The 15,537-nt window shown below is 34.5% G+C and overlaps 2 protein-coding genes across 2 annotated transcripts; one reads left to right on the top strand and one right to left on the bottom strand.

Annotated features, from left to right (window-relative positions):
- The first annotated feature begins 7,068 nt into the window (after window positions 1-7,068).
- Window positions 7,069-12,364, top strand: LOC100246658 (sodium-dependent phosphate transport protein 1, chloroplastic). Its single transcript, XM_002279558.5, has 10 exons — window positions 7,069-7,836; window positions 8,235-8,342; window positions 8,482-8,637; window positions 8,911-9,126; window positions 9,319-9,528; window positions 9,996-10,133; window positions 10,620-10,721; window positions 10,955-11,020; window positions 11,314-11,398; window positions 11,911-12,364. The coding sequence occupies exons 1-10, from the start codon at window positions 7,471-7,473 to the stop codon at window positions 12,006-12,008; spliced, it is 1,545 nt and encodes a 514-aa protein (XP_002279594.1). The 5' UTR covers window positions 7,069-7,470; the 3' UTR covers window positions 12,009-12,364.
- On the bottom strand, window positions 12,349-14,228 carry LOC100243236 (cytochrome P450 86A1). Its single transcript, XM_010652629.3, has one exon. The coding sequence runs from the start codon at window positions 14,162-14,164 to the stop codon at window positions 12,605-12,607; it is 1,560 nt and encodes a 519-aa protein (XP_010650931.1). The 5' UTR covers window positions 14,165-14,228; the 3' UTR covers window positions 12,349-12,604.
- Window positions 14,229-15,537: the final 1,309 nt, after the last annotated feature.

Below are 15,537 nucleotides of genomic sequence, written 5' to 3'. Positions count from 1 at the left end.
AAAAACAAACACCCTTTGTCTTATTTTTAAAATGATATTGAAGTGACTTTTCTTTAATTTTAAAATAAAATAATGTTTTTTTATCTTATATTTAAGTAAAATTTGAGAAGGAGAACACGTTTGTTGTAAATTTTCTTATTAAGTGAATAATCGTCGATATTTAAAACTATATATGACATGAAAGTTAGATAAAGAATGTGTTGGACAATAATTTTAAAAAATACTTATAATATTTTTAATATTTAAAATATAAAAAATTTTAAATATTAAAAAAAAAATTTAAAAGTGTTTTTTAAAATCTTTGTCAAACAAATTAGAAATATATTTAAAGAAACATATATGACTTTTTTAAAAGATTTGATTTGTAAAAAGGTGATTAAAATAAGAAAGGAAAATTAATTTTCATATAAGCTTTTTTTTTATTTAGGGTGGAATTTAACTATTTTATTAGAATATTATGCCGACACAATACAACGGAGAGATACCATACTCCCGTGATAGTAAATGATTATTATATTAACCATGGTTTTTTTATGAGTTCAAAATTACCCATCATTTTGCTGTGATAAAACCAAAAATTTGAATAACAAAACTTAGGGAGAAAGGGTAAAAATGGAATAACTTAAACTAGAAGCCAAAAGAGAGAAAAAAAAAAAAAAAAAAAAGGAAGAAAGAAGGCATCGTCTTTTTATTTTTGACTGTAAAAGAAGGAGTTTGACTTTGAGGAGTAAGGTTGACCCGCCAATGGAATAAGTGCTGCTGTGCCGGCTCCTTTCTCTTCTACTTATCTTTCGAAGCTTTAATCCACTTTTTTTTTTTGGTGCTCTTTTTACCACAACAAAGCTGAAAGCAGAAAGCTGCCGACATCGTTGGAAATCATCGCTACTAAATATTGGCCACCCCTGAACAATAAAAAGCCTAATATATATTTAAAATTATATATAACAATGTGGTCCATTGTTGTAGGCCTAATCTGCAGTGAAATCCCAAGGGAGGTTGGATCGGATCTCCCTGAAAGCGAAAGTGGACGGCGTTCGACCCCATGTGCCACCCTCCTTGTGTCGGCGGTGAACCGGATTAAGATAACATCTTGCTTATGTGGTATTTGTATATATCTTAATGATCGGTCATAATTATTTATATTTTATATATATATATATATATAATTATTCATTGATTTATACTGCATTTATATATTTTTAAATGGTCAAAATTATAAATTCAGTAAATATCGAACTAAAGCGATTACATTTTATATCCCCATTATAATAAATCCGGTTTTTAAAATCCAAATTAAAGCAACTTATAAGACCGATAGATACCGACATCGAACATGATGTGAGGAGTGTGTTTTGATTTAAATGTTATTAAAGCTCCACTTTGGGATAATTTTTTAAATATTAAAAACAACTATTAAAGGGCAAGCTTAACTTTTCCTTAAAAAAATTGTGTGGGAAGGAGAGCGTCTACTTTTTTCTTTAATGCTATGTCCAAGGTAATTGTTTTTAATTAAAAATATAAAGAAATTAATTTTATTTTTAATGAATATATTTAGAAAATTCAAATGCACAACAACATCATCTATTTTTACTTCCACTTGTTCCATTTCTAAATGCAAAAGCTAAAAATAATCCTACATAGGTTATAAAATTTTGAATTTAAATAATTAGTTTTAAGTTTATGATGACTTCATGTTTTTTCTTAAATAGAAATTCAAATTAAGATCAAAATCATAATTAATAAAGAACGATATTAGTATCATAAAAAATTTATTAAATATTAATGAATATTTTACATAAATCAAAATACAACTGTACAAACTAGAAACAACATTTTCCTAACTTTTATAATAAACCTTTTTTAGGTCATAATCTATTTGAATAAAATTAATAAAAAATGTATAAAAACTTTTTATCGAATTGGAAAAAAACTTCCTAATTCTCGTAAATAGATTGAAATATGACTTAAGCTTTCTTTTAATTTGCATTTAAGCTTAATAAATAGAAACAAAAAAATATTCAAAGACCATAAGTTTGATTTATATGCATATATGTTAGAATAGTGAACACCCGTGCATGAATAGTGAATAGTAAAATTAACTTACAACTCAACATCATGCTATAATAATAGAAATTACATATTTGGCGGTGAAGCTTATACACATAGCACAAGGGAGCAAAGCATATGTGTAAAATTCCAAGCGAGATAATAAACAAAAAGAAGAGACATTGAATTGAGATCCCATACCAATCTATTATGTCTGCGAATTAAATTGTGTTGCCATGCATGGGACATCTTACCTGCAATTGATAGGCCCCATGAAAATGCCCTCTTTTGGCCTTTCCCATATGACTTATCTAGTTATCCCACATGTAGCAAAAAAAGAAAAAAAAAAAAAAAAAAAGAACAGTGAAAATAATACTGTTATCGTCATTTAATATGGTCAAAATATACGGAAATTCATATCTTATGATATATGTAAGAGTACCCTATGAAAATGGGTGGTGACAATTCAAACTTGTGGGATCCCCTTCTTGAATGGACACACTGATTTCACTGCAGTTAGGGCATGGGGATGGAGAAATTTTTGGACCCATATACTTGAGAGATTATTATTGGTACTTAGTGTGACGAAGCATAATGATATAGAATCTGTTACTTACTCTTCAGTTAAGGGGCCTTAAGGCCATGGGGTGATGAGTTGACAGGGTGTGATGACTGACCCACTTGAGTTTCAAAGTGGGTTGATGTTGGGTGTTATAATTGCTACTTAGGGCATTGCTACTTTAGAGAGTGAACACAATTGAGAATCCCAAAAGGGTGTCTCTTGCTTCTTATTTACTTATGGTGCAATTGGATTATATTGGAGTTGTTGAGGAGTTGGGTTTTAGTTTATGGAATGTTTCTTTGGAGGGGAATTGGAGTGAATGTACTTGGTTTATATATATTATGTGGAGAAAGTGTTGAGAGGATTGAGGACTCATCTATTTATATTTTGTTATTTAGAGTTTAAAAGTAAATAAAAAAAGTTATTGGGATTTAGAAATAATTTTAACTATTAGACACTTGCATTTTGAAGTTTCCTTTTTAATGAAAGAACTTATCATTTTATTTATTTATTTTAGTTAATTAAATTTTAATGAGATGATAAAATATATATATGAGTGATTAGACCATATTTAACTTATTGATTTGGTAAAATATATGTACTAAATACCTTCTCAATCATGAATGATAATATATTTATAAAATGGAAAAATACTAAGGTTTTGAATCGATATTTACTGAATTTCTTCATCTTGAATGTTTAGGGGTGAAATTTAAACTGTCATGTAACAATACAAATAAATAGGATTAAAGAATATAATACAAATAAATATGAATTAGATATCACCTTAAAAGTATACATATGAAGAACACCACTTGATATTGAAAAAATATCTTTTGATTCTATAGGTAGGTCTTTATATATATATATATATATATATATATATATATATATATATATATATATATATATATAATTTGGTATCAACTTTTGATATACTCCTAAAATAAATGTTTTCTTTCTTATGGGGATGCTAAGTTTTAGAATTAAATAATCAAGGTTGAAATTAATCATTTTATAAATAATATTAAACTTTTTTCATACTAAAAAGTCTATAACAAAATAAGGTTATTGCACCATGTTGGCGGACTAGACTAGTTTAACCTAATGGCTTCATAACACACAATCCTTTTTAATCTATGAAATTTCTTGAAGTAAAAAAAAATAGTGTTCTATCAATTCCTTTATTGAGAAAAAAAGTAATAGACATTCAAGTGAAGAAGGAATTTAGTACCAAAAGTAAGCCCGCTCAACCCTCCCTACTAAGCATATATTTATTACTAGATTCAATAACAACGATCCTCCATCTTTAATCAAGAGGGATATTAACCACAAATGCTAACTTACGTTATTTATGGCAAGTCACGGCATTATGTTTTTAAGGAAGCTATTCGAGCTCAACCTACCTCTTATTTCTCAAGGGTTAAATATAATTTTTAAAGATATTTAAATAAAACTTTATATATGTACCACACACTTTTAATGTAATTTATTCATATTTTGGAAAATGAAAAGACCTATATTTTTGTTCAAATAAGAGAAAAAATGATTTATAGTTAATTATGTTTTTAAAAATTCTAAAAATATGCTAATTTTTAACAAAAATATCAAAATATAGTTCACTAAGTCCATTTCCCCTACCTAGGAGATAGAAGGGTTAAGTCCAAGTCATCATTGTATTCTTTTTATTATTATTATTATTATTTTTCTATTTTTTCAAAATATTTTTGTTGGGTAGTTTTGGTCGAGGGTAATCATGGTAGCTTTTCTAATGTATATGATTGTTGTTGTACTCATAATACTTTATTTCAAACATAAATATGTATCTTTTTATATGATGAAGCCACTTTTTCACTTTAAAGTTGGTGGGTGTTTCAATTTTTTTTTTTTTTTTTTGAGAAATTCCAACAAATTAGAAATTTTCTTTTGAAAGGATATAATTATGGATAAGAAATGGCTCCACTCTCAATAATTTCTAAGTACCCAATGTCTTAAGTTGAATAAGATGATGGCAAAAGACTCATCATGATCACTTTATTTTAAAATTTGGTGACAAAATTTGAACCTATACATACTTTATGGAGTAATTTTAATTTTATTTACATAATATTATTACTTAAATTTCATTTGACAATATTTAAAATTTTTTATCTATTAAAATAATTTTATTGTTTTTTTCTTTATAATTAAAGCATTTTGAGATTAAGACACTTTTTTATTAACTTTTTTTTTTGAAATTTAAAATGTTTCTCAACATCAAATAGAAATTTATTTGGGATACTTAGAACCCATTTAGCGGTATTTTTAGAAATTACTTCAAGTAAAAAAAATATTTTTGAAAAAAAATCAGGAGCTGGACGAAACTTTAAAAAATATTTTTAAAAAGTTGAAAAAAATCCTTAATAAGTGATTATTTGAAAATATTTCAATTATAAATATTATCAAACTCACTTTAAAAATTGGGGTGAAGGTGAAATGAATCAAACCTTATGATTTATAAATATAAGTTAGTGTAATGGGCACAAAAGCTCCAAGTCATTGTCATGAATGATTAAGCAAAACAGCCTTTTAAGACTTAAAAAGCATTTGCTTCTCTCAATTTCCTGACACTAAGGAAGGTCACATGTTACAGCTCATATAAGCTTCAACTTTTGAGGTTGAATAGGATGTGATGACCACACTGCTTAAAGTCATGGAATAAAGTGTTGCATTCCACTTTGGAATATGGTTTCCTAGGTTTTAATAATATGTTGATTCAAATACAAAGAAGACAGGGTAATGGAACTTATGCTTATCCATAAAGTCGTAGCAATCTCGTCTATCACTGAGGGTGCGAATAAATCTAGAGCAGTCACTGTCCTTAAGTGCGATGATGACAATGCTCGATGCGGGATCGGACAACTTAGCCCATGCCCAACAACAAACTCAATTTGGGCTTATATACTTCACCTGCGTTGCGCTCTATTAGTCTGTATGTAATTCTTCGGATGGTAGAGCTCTAAGATGATGTAATTGATTTAAATATGCTCGTAACAATCCTTAAATAGTAATTAGATCATAAACGGAATTGAAAATAGATTGAGAACGTACCTTCTGCCTTTGCCATTCTTACAAGTTAAAAAACCTCCACTTAGATGGTGTTTTTTTTAGACCGAAAGAGATTAAAGGTTTAAGAACTTACCTTTTAGTGTTTTGTCCCTTTTTAAAGAGGGATAATTGTATTTTAGACTCAGTTGGACCCAAAAATTAAGATTTGGCCCATGAAATTTGCATAATTGATGGGGAAGATATAAAATATGAAGAGACCAATATACCCTTCAAAACTATTTTGAGTATTTTTTATCACAATGTTTGACAAATTTTTTTATTTTAATTTTTTTTAATAATTATTTTGAAAATTTATTATTTTTAGAAAATTAATTTTTTTTAAAAATATATTCTAAAAATATATCATTTTAAAAAAATAATTTTGACATATTTTTAGTTATTTTTTACATACATAATTTAAAAAATATATATTTTTCAAGATGTTTGATTTTTAAATAATAATAATAATAATTTATTTTTATTTTTTTTTGTAAAAGGGTGTATTTTTTTCCAAATCACTAAATTAAATTAAAATTTATTGAAGTTTACAAAATGAATAAAATTTAAATTAATATTTTTCTATTTTTATTTTTCATAATCAATAAAGGTCATTTTTTGAAAGATAAAAAATTCATATCTTTTTTCTTAATTTCCACACTTACTCTAGGTCTTGGGCTTAAATAGTGAACTTATATAGACCAAAACTTAATTTTTGGGCCCAACTAAGTTTAAAACACAATTGTCCATTTTAAAGACTCTCCATATCACCGAGTTTGTTTCAAGTGTGCATAGAACATGGGGTAGTTATGTGAACGTAGTTTCCAAACGTTAATACCCGTTCCTAAATTGATGAAATAAATGTGGACCACATTTTGAATCATGTCTCGATTTATTACCTAAGATCCAAGAGAAACAAAATCCCAACAATAATGCCAAATGCCATAAAAGAGTTTAAATATTGATAAACTCTTATGAACTTCAAATTTTTAACGTTCAAGAGACTCATCCCAAATGCGTCCTAATTAGGGCCGACTTATTTGTCATCTAGGAGATGATGCTGCAGGATATCCCAATGGGCTTGTATATGTAGGCCAACGGTTAACTATGAAGAAACCCTGGACTTATATCAGCCTAACTTAAGCCCACATTGGGCCTGAATTTGGAGATACTAGATGAACGCCTGCATTATTCAATTTATAGTGTAGATATTAAGGTGGCAATGATTTCATTACAAAATTCATAATTGGGAAGGAATACGGCCCAATTTCATATGTCTATTTTGGGCCAAACCCATCGGTTGCAAGTTGCAACCAAGAGAGGTAGGCGATGAAAGGAAATGCTTCGGTCGATTGAAGCTGAAAAGACTCCCCTCGCTAGAAGACATTCTCCTTGACTTTCAAATGGGGTGCACGGCAAGAACAGCTCTTAGAGTGAAAACAGAAAGAGACGAGATCATTGACACTAATTTAAATCCTTGAAAACTGCCTTCAATCAGAAACCATAGAACTCAGAAAGAGGACCATGTAAGCTAGAATCCCCGATATTTATTGTTTACCGGATGACCGGTTTGGCAGTTTCCAAATCAGTTTACCGTTAATGAACCCAACTTAGAGAATGCCATCTTCTCCATTCAACTTGACACGTGTCGAAACAGTAACCAGTGCCCATAAATATCGGCTCCTCACTCCATCCATGTCTTCTTCCAACAAAAAAACACGAAACCTGTTCAAAAATCTTCACCCGGAACGATTCTTCTCCACTTCTCACATTTCCCCATGAACGCCAGAGCTTATCTCTTCTCTTTCTCTCCCGATTTTCACTCTCTCCACAGCCACAAGGCCTCATCCGATTTTCCGCTCCCAAAGAAGAGACTGTTTCGGTTTCGGTTTCAAGACCGGACATGCGTTTTTCGTGTTTCGGGCCGAAACGCGGGGGAGTTCACGGGCTTAGCCCGGAGGGAAATTGGGAAAGTTTTTGCGGAAGTTAAATCGGAGCAGGTGAAGTTTCAGGAGGCTCTGGACGACGTCGTTTTAGGGGAAGAGGATTTGGAGGGTGATGTTCCGTGGTGGGAACAGTTTCCGAAGAGATGGGTCATTGTGATTCTGTGTTTTTCCGCTTTTCTTCTCTGCAATATGGATAGAGTAAGCTTGTAATTTTCATTTTATTTTTTAAATTCTATCTGCAGATATGGAAATATTGAATTATTGATTTCTATTCCAGTATTGTTTAAATTTGTTGAATAATTCTACATTCCATTCGTTTAGTGGCGTTTTCTTCAGGTTTTAGTGGATGCTTTTAGTATTTGGAGGTTTAATTGTATCCTGCATAGTTCTACCACACTGAGTAGCTGAAATTCTTTTAGCTATTATAAATTTATAATTACTGATGTTTGTGTCTGCATTGTTCTAGGATTTTATAAGCTAAGATCATTATAATGATTAATTTGATTACTTGCTATCGATATTTGGTAATTTAGGAGTAATATCACTGTATAGATTGTTCAGTGAAGTCTCATTTTCTCACTGGTTCTACATGGCAGGTAAATATGAGCATTGCGATACTTCCCATGTCGGCCGAGTTCAATTGGAGTCCAACTACTGTTGGTTTGATTCAGTCTTCTTTCTTCTGGGGCTACCTGCTTACTCAGGTAATGAAGCTTTTCTTTTGAATTGCTGTTGTTACCATAATTCTGAGTGAAAATATTGAGCACCCTAGCTTGGATTCTCTTTAAGGTTTAATTTTCAAATGTTTTGGTTTTCCTTCTGATTTGTGATTTTAACCTATAGATTGCTGGCGGAATATGGGCAGACACAGTTGGAGGGAAGCTTGTCTTGGGTTTTGGCGTCGTTTGGTGGTCTATTGCCACCATTCTTACTCCAATAGCTGCCAAGATTGGGCTTCCATTTCTACTTGTTGTCCGTGCTTTCATGGGGATTGGCGAGGTTGGTAGCTTGGCGCTTGAATTTTTTCTTCCATCTATTTTTTTCCCTTCTTTAGTATGATGTGAAGAAGCTTAAAATGAGTTCAACAGCCAAAAATTAGCTTTAAAATCTTAATGAAATGAGGTGATGATGATGCATTGATATTGTGGTTTGGTTTTTGTTACTCTCCAATCCCTGTAATTGATTACTGTAGGATATAATTTTTCTTGTTGGGTAAAATGAGTTCTTTTTGACAACAAATACTGAAATTTTGCTTCTTTGGCTCTCTTTCAGGGTGTTGCTATGCCTGCAATGAATAATATTCTCTCAAAGTGGGTTCCTGTATCAGAGAGAAGTAGATCGTTGGCATTAGTGTACAGTGGGATGTACCTTGGATCTGTTACTGGCCTAGCCTTTTCACCATTTTTAATCCATTCTTTTGGCTGGCCATCTGTATTTTACTCCTTTGGTTCTCTAGGAACAGTTTGGCTTGCAACATGGCTAAGTAAGGTATATTTTTACTGCCAATATTCAACTTCTACAAATTCTCTGTCAGCTCTTTCTTTTACGAAATTTCTTGCAATATGTCCATATGTTATAGAACCTGCTCCTTACCATTGGTTTATTTATCTGCTTTTCCGTGTTGGAGAATAAAAATTTCGATATGGTGTTTTTTATTTCTCCTTTTCGTTGTTGCTGTAGGCATACAGTTCACCTCTTGAAGATCCTGAACTGCTGCCTAAAGAAAAGAAGTTGATTGTTAGCAACAGTGTAACCAAAGAACCTGTTAAAAAAATACCATGGAGACTAATCTTGTCAAAACCACCTGTATGGGCCCTAATAGGGTCTCACTTCTGTCACAATTGGGGGACATTTATTCTTCTAACATGGATGCCCACATACTATAACCAAGTAAGTATCTTTCCATAATTGCAACATATATATGTATATCATGTGTGTAAAAATTCTGGTAAATCACAGACTTGGTGATTTGCCCCTATCATTTGATGGCGTATCTCGGGACCTTTTTTTAAGCAAGTCATGTGCTGCATTGTACCTCATCATGGTTCTTTTTCACATGTCACCAGTTTTCTGTAGTAAACTTGATATTGTCTGAATTGTGGTTATCTAGATTTGTTATATGCAATATAGCGGTCTGAATTGAACAAGCATTCCAGTTGGTTTGTATCATAGGCATGTTAAGTTTCCATCATCTCGTAACTTGTGGTTGGATATTATGCTACTAGAGCTGTACACAATGTCGAAACCTGATGTCACTTTGGCTACAGTTCTTTAATTTCAAGTAATATTTTTTCTTGGTTTTGTTAAAAGAAATATTTTGCCTGCAATGAGATAATTGAATGCGGAATATTTTATAGGTTTTGAAGTTCAATCTTACAGAATCTGGGCTTTTTTGTGTGTTGCCCTGGCTTACAATGGCGTTTTCTGCCAATCTTGGAGGGTGGATAGCAGATACACTTGTGAGCAAAGGTTTATCTGTCACCACAGTTCGCAAGGTATTGCTATTCTTTTTTTTAAACTATAACTCATTTTTTAGCATAAAATTGGAAGGATACACAAACCGTAATTTTTTATGTCAATATTATAAGATTTTAATGCTAATTTTCATAAAAACCTTTTCCCCCAACATAAGAATCATATTCACTTCCATTGACTGTGGCATGAGCGGCTATCTCTGGTTTGAGCTTTGGCTCAACAAGTGATGTATTGAATTCAACACGATGTACCCAACGAGTTTGCTGCTATTTTCCAGTTAATGGACCTGCCAGTATGGCGGTACTAGGCTGGTCGTACTGAGCTGTCATTGTATCACAGAGGAATTCAAATTGCTAGATCACATATATGATTGATTGAGGAAAACGAAGCTTGGTTTTCAGATTTCATAAATATTGCTGCTTTGAGTAACTCTAGCTTTCACTGAAGTTTTCTGTGTTCAAGTACCTCTATTGCTGTTACATCTTATTTCATAATCTTCCTCCCAGATCATGCAAACGATTGGATTTCTTGGCCCAGCTTTCTTCCTAACTCAACTAAGCCATGTTAATTCTCCTGCAATGGCTGTCTTGTGCATGGCATGCAGTCAGGTATTTTTGCACAAATAATTATTTCACTGCTGTAACAGATTCTACATTCTGGGTTCTCCATTCCCTGAATCCCTGTCTCCATTTATTTTTCGTTCACCGTTTCATTTGATCAAGCCCAGGCACATTTTTTTTAATTATCTATGTTGGTTCTTTACTCTTCTCTTAATTTGAAATTAGATCATTGATTCATCACTACTAAGAAAAATCAATTTAATGTTTCTGTCCCAAAATAGGGAACTGATGCATTCTCACAGTCTGGTTTATACTCAAACCATCAAGATATTGCCCCTCGATATTCTGTGAGTATTAACACTTTCAGTATTGTTACCATACCAGTTAATGTTTGCTCATGCACAATTCAATATCGTGGTTGCTCATCTTTGGGGTTTGAGTGGTGGGCATAACCTCATATTTCCATCATAAGGTTGGCCCATCATTCAACTGCCGGCAGATGCCATTAGAGATGCAAATTCCTGTGGTATTTGAATTCACTGTCTTGCTCCATCAGAGGTGCTATAACTGTGCCATCATAGTCCGTCTCTTCTTTTACAAAGGGAAAGTAATGTGCTAAATTTCCTTTTCTAATGGCCAGGGAGTATTGCTTGGACTATCCAATACCGCAGGGGTGCTGGCAGGTGTCTTAGGAACGGGAGCAACTGGCTATATCTTGCAACATGGTTTGATCTCATCCCTTTCATTTTCTTTTACAGCTGAGACTGTGATAGGCTAAATACGATTTTATCTCAAATCACCAAGTTGTGGCCAAGTAGGCTGGGCTGGGTTTTTTGTGGTTTATTGAGAGTATTGAAAGCTGGACTGATGTAGTTGGTATGAAGACCCTGATTAATAGAAAACAAATCAGACCATTTTAACTTGAAAGATCTAATCTCTGCTCCAATCCTAGTGGTTTAATGCTTTGACTAACTTCAAGGGCCAACCTTTTACACTGAGGTCCATTGAGATGCTCTTTAGATGCTAGCTAACCTCGTAGACCTATTGGTATTTAGACTGAAGACGTCCAACTCCTGGTCTCTGCAAATGTTTGTTTTCTACCCATTAACCGACCATGGCCCTGGTGGCCTGGGGGCATCCTTGTTATGCTCCCTCATGGACTGTCAGGAGGTGATTACTCTGTTTCTTTGCTGATGATCCAGTATGTTTCTCATCTACTGTTGTTGATAATTCTCAGGTTCTTGGGATGACGTCTTCAAGGTCTCAGTTGGGTTGTATTTGGTTGGAACCGTGATCTGGAACCTCTTCTCAACCGGTGAGAAAATCTTGGATTAAGTCTCTCAGATGAATTGAACATTCAGCAGTGCTCACTCGGCTTCGCACACCTGAGAGTGCAACCAAGAGAATGCAAAGAAGAAGACAAGGAAGAGGCTAGCAATCTGATCCATTCAATTCTTGAGCTCGAAGGATTGGTGAAATTTTTTCTGCATCACCAAGAAGCAAGAAGCCTATGAAAACGGTGGAGCTTCCATCTCAATGTAGCAAAGATATATACAAAAGTAGCCTCCACATGACCTGTATATGTTATATATTCAATACTCGACACATCATCTTGTGATCATGCAGTGAATATACATTCTTTTTAATGAAAATAAAAAATATTTGCTGAAAAGTATAAAAAAACAAGAAAATAACATTATGCTTTATTGATAACAAACATATAAAAATCCATATCTATACGAATATTGCTATTTGATATGGAGTATGGACATATATTAGAAAGACAACACTCTTCCAAATGACACGTGTATAAAACAAGAACAAATTAAATGACTAAAACACCCTTCCAATACTGGCACATGGACAACTATACCCTCGTAGAGTCCAAAGACCAAACCAATACACAGCCGAAAATGCCGAAACCGTCGTCCCTACGCTGACGTGGCGGCCCCAGGAGGTTCAAGCCCACGTGGATGCAAGTACACGCGCAGTCCATTCTTCATGAAGAGAGTCAAAGACATCTTCTGCTCCACCCGGTGGCCGGGAACAGGACTCAGCCGGTAGCGTAACAGTACGGCGGATGCCACCGACTTCATTTGCAGGTAAGCCAAGTCCTTCCCCAAACAGGTTCTCGGTCCAGCGTTGAACGCCACAAACTTGTAACCATCCTTGGGCGGTTCGAAACGGTCGCCGCCGGTTGAGAGCCACCGCTCCGGCTTAAACTCCAAGCAGTCCTCACCCCATATCGTTTTCATCCTCCCAACAGAATATATAGAGTACGTCACAGTCGTACCTGCCGGCACGTAGGTTCCGTCAGGTAAAATATCGTCCGATACTACGTACTTGAAGTCCTCCGGTACGGATGGGTATAAACGCAGCGTTTCGGCTAATGCCGCTTTCAGGTAGATCAACCGATCAGCTTCGTCGAAGACCAGAGGCTCTTCGAGCCACTTGGTTTGGTCGTCGCCGCGTGTTTCTCTGAGAACTGTCGATAATTCGGTGGTGATCTTTTCTTCGACTCGTGGGTTGTTCATGATGAGCCAGAAGAACCAGCTCAGCGCGACTGATGAGGTGTCGCGGCCGGCGAGGACGAAGTTGAGAGCTATGCGTTGGAGGACGGAAGTTGGGAAGACGTTGCCATCGACATCTCTCTTCTTCATGAAGCGAGATAGGAGGTCATCTGATGGCCTTTCTTTGCGGGCGGCGACGGCGTCGTCCATGTAGTTTTCAACGACTCTAAGGCTCTGTTTGAGCCTCCTCTCCGCTCCAATTCTCAGAAACTTCTTCAGTCTCCATAGAAATCCGGGGTAAAGCAAGCGTTGCAGAGTGGACTCAGTGGCGGAGTCAAATGCCATGGAGAACGGATTTTCTGGAAAATCGGGGGAGAGCGTTTCTGGATCTTTTCCGAAGGTGAGTCCGCATATATTATCGAACGTCAAACGGAGGAGCAAGTCCTGCATGTCCACCGACGACTTCTCGGAGGCGGCCTTCTCTAAAATGCGCCATAAGCGCATCTTAATGGTCCGGTTCACCCATCTAGACATGGCTTGGCGAAGCGTCCGGGTGGTGAACTCCAGAGCAGCAGTTTTTCGTTGAATCAGCCACGTGTCTCCATCACTGTTGAAAATCCCTTGCCCTAGCAGATCATGAAAAGCCGTTTGCCATGTTGGTCCTTTGGGGTAGTTATCAAACCGAGTCCTGAGAATATGCTCGATGTTCTTGGGGTGACAAGTGACGGTATAAAACCCCTGTTTGTAAGCCAAGAAAGGAAGAGCAAGGGTGCATGTTTGGTACGTGGCAGCCCCACCAGTTTCTCTCAGGTTTCCAGAGATCCAGTCGTGGATTCTCCTCCGGTTCATGAACAGCGCCGGAAGGCTACCCACCACCGGCCACATCTTTGGGCCGGTCAGCTTCCGAGCCAGGAGATAGAACCAGAGGACATATGCCGACGCTGCAGCCACAACAAAGAATACGATCGACGGAGTTTCCATGTGGGATCGATAGTCAGTGAATGGAGTAGACTGTTGTGCCTACACCGAACAATGAAGATAGAGATGGGTTGGCATATGGACACCGGTCTCTGCATATATATTAGGATATTCTGAGAAAAATTTAGGAGTAGTAGTTGGGACTTTTTGCCTCAGATGGTCGCTGTTTGGTTGACGAGAATGTGCTGGAGTTTGCACACGAAAACCATGCCAAATCAAGTTCATACCCTAATCAATGAATTAGGTGTGAAATACGTACTCTCTAGTATTAACTGAAACGTGTCGTGCCCTTGATCTAAGAAATTGAAAATAATTCTAAGGTTATGACCTATACCTCTCCACTCTATATCATAATATTTAAATAATTATTCATAGTTTTACATAAAATATATTAATTTGTAAAGAGAAAAGTCCTTGATCTGCACTTAGCCACCAGTTGATTGCTTGCGCATGGGTAGACCAAGCTACCTACTCCATCTAGAGCAGGCATGCAATTTCTCCTTTTCTTTTCTTGTTACTATTGTTATTGACCCATTTGTCTTAGTTCGTGTGAGAGGGTGGTGGTTAGAAATGGTTTACCCGTAATGAGAAATTGGCCTTGTCCCTAAACCTGGAAAAGAAAATTATTTCTCAAGGACAAGATTAAGAAGCCTCTTTGACCTTCTTGAGTGTGGGTTAGTAGCTCTAATCCCATGCAGGTAACTTTGGGGTAAAGAAATGAAGGGTTTGAGTGAGAATATATAAAAGAATATTCATCCTAATCAAACTTTTTATTTTTATTTTTTATTTCTTATTTTATATTTTTCAATTTTTGACACTGGCTTCATGGGTCACGTTTCCAATTGTGTCTGGTTAAAGAGACTTGAATATGAAAACATTTTTATTTTTTATTAAATTATTATGTTTTTATGTATAATAAATAAAGATTCCTTTGGTAAGATCCTCCAATTCTTCCAAACTGCTGAAAGATTCAAATTATTATGTTTTTATGTATAATAAATAAAGATTCCTTTGGTAAGATCCCCCAATTCTTCCAAACTGGTGAAAGATTCCCATGGTAAGAAACCTCAATTCTTCATTGTTCCTCTGTAAGAAATCTATTGCCAGGATGAGAGGGAAAGATAAGAAAATGGACAACCCTAGGTTCCTACCCTAGTATTTGGTTGTCGGAAATTTTGAGGTGAAAGATGAAAGGAAAAAAAGAAGATAAAGAAAAAAAAAAGTTAATAAATTATTTATTTATCTTTAAATTTTATTTCTTTTATATAAATGTTACATAATTTAAAGATGCATAAAATATTATTATTTTTGATCTTATTTATATGATAAAGCAGGTATGATAATTTTTTTTAATATTTTCCAAAAACTAAAATATT

The sequence above is a fragment of the Vitis vinifera genome, chromosome 6 (genome assembly GCF_030704535.1).
Source record: "Vitis vinifera cultivar Pinot Noir 40024 chromosome 6, ASM3070453v1".
In the NCBI taxonomy this organism is placed as follows: Eukaryota; Viridiplantae; Streptophyta; class Magnoliopsida; order Vitales; family Vitaceae; genus Vitis; species Vitis vinifera.
This window is presented reverse-complemented; position numbering and strand designations above follow the sequence as displayed.

Coding starts and splice junctions, on each gene's coding strand:
- LOC100246658 (XM_002279558.5), top strand. CDS start 7,471: ATGAACGCCAGAGCTTATCTCTTCTCTTTCTCTCCCGATTTTCACTCT. Junction 8,343..8,481: donor GGGGCTACCTGCTTACTCAG/GTAATGAAGCTT, acceptor TTTAACCTATAG/ATTGCTGGCGGAATATGGGC. Junction 10,134..10,619: donor CTGTCACCACAGTTCGCAAG/GTATTGCTATTC, acceptor TCTTCCTCCCAG/ATCATGCAAACGATTGGATT.
- LOC100243236 (XM_010652629.3), bottom strand. CDS start 14,164: ATGGAAACTCCGTCGATCGTATTCTTTGTTGTGGCTGCAGCGTCGGCA.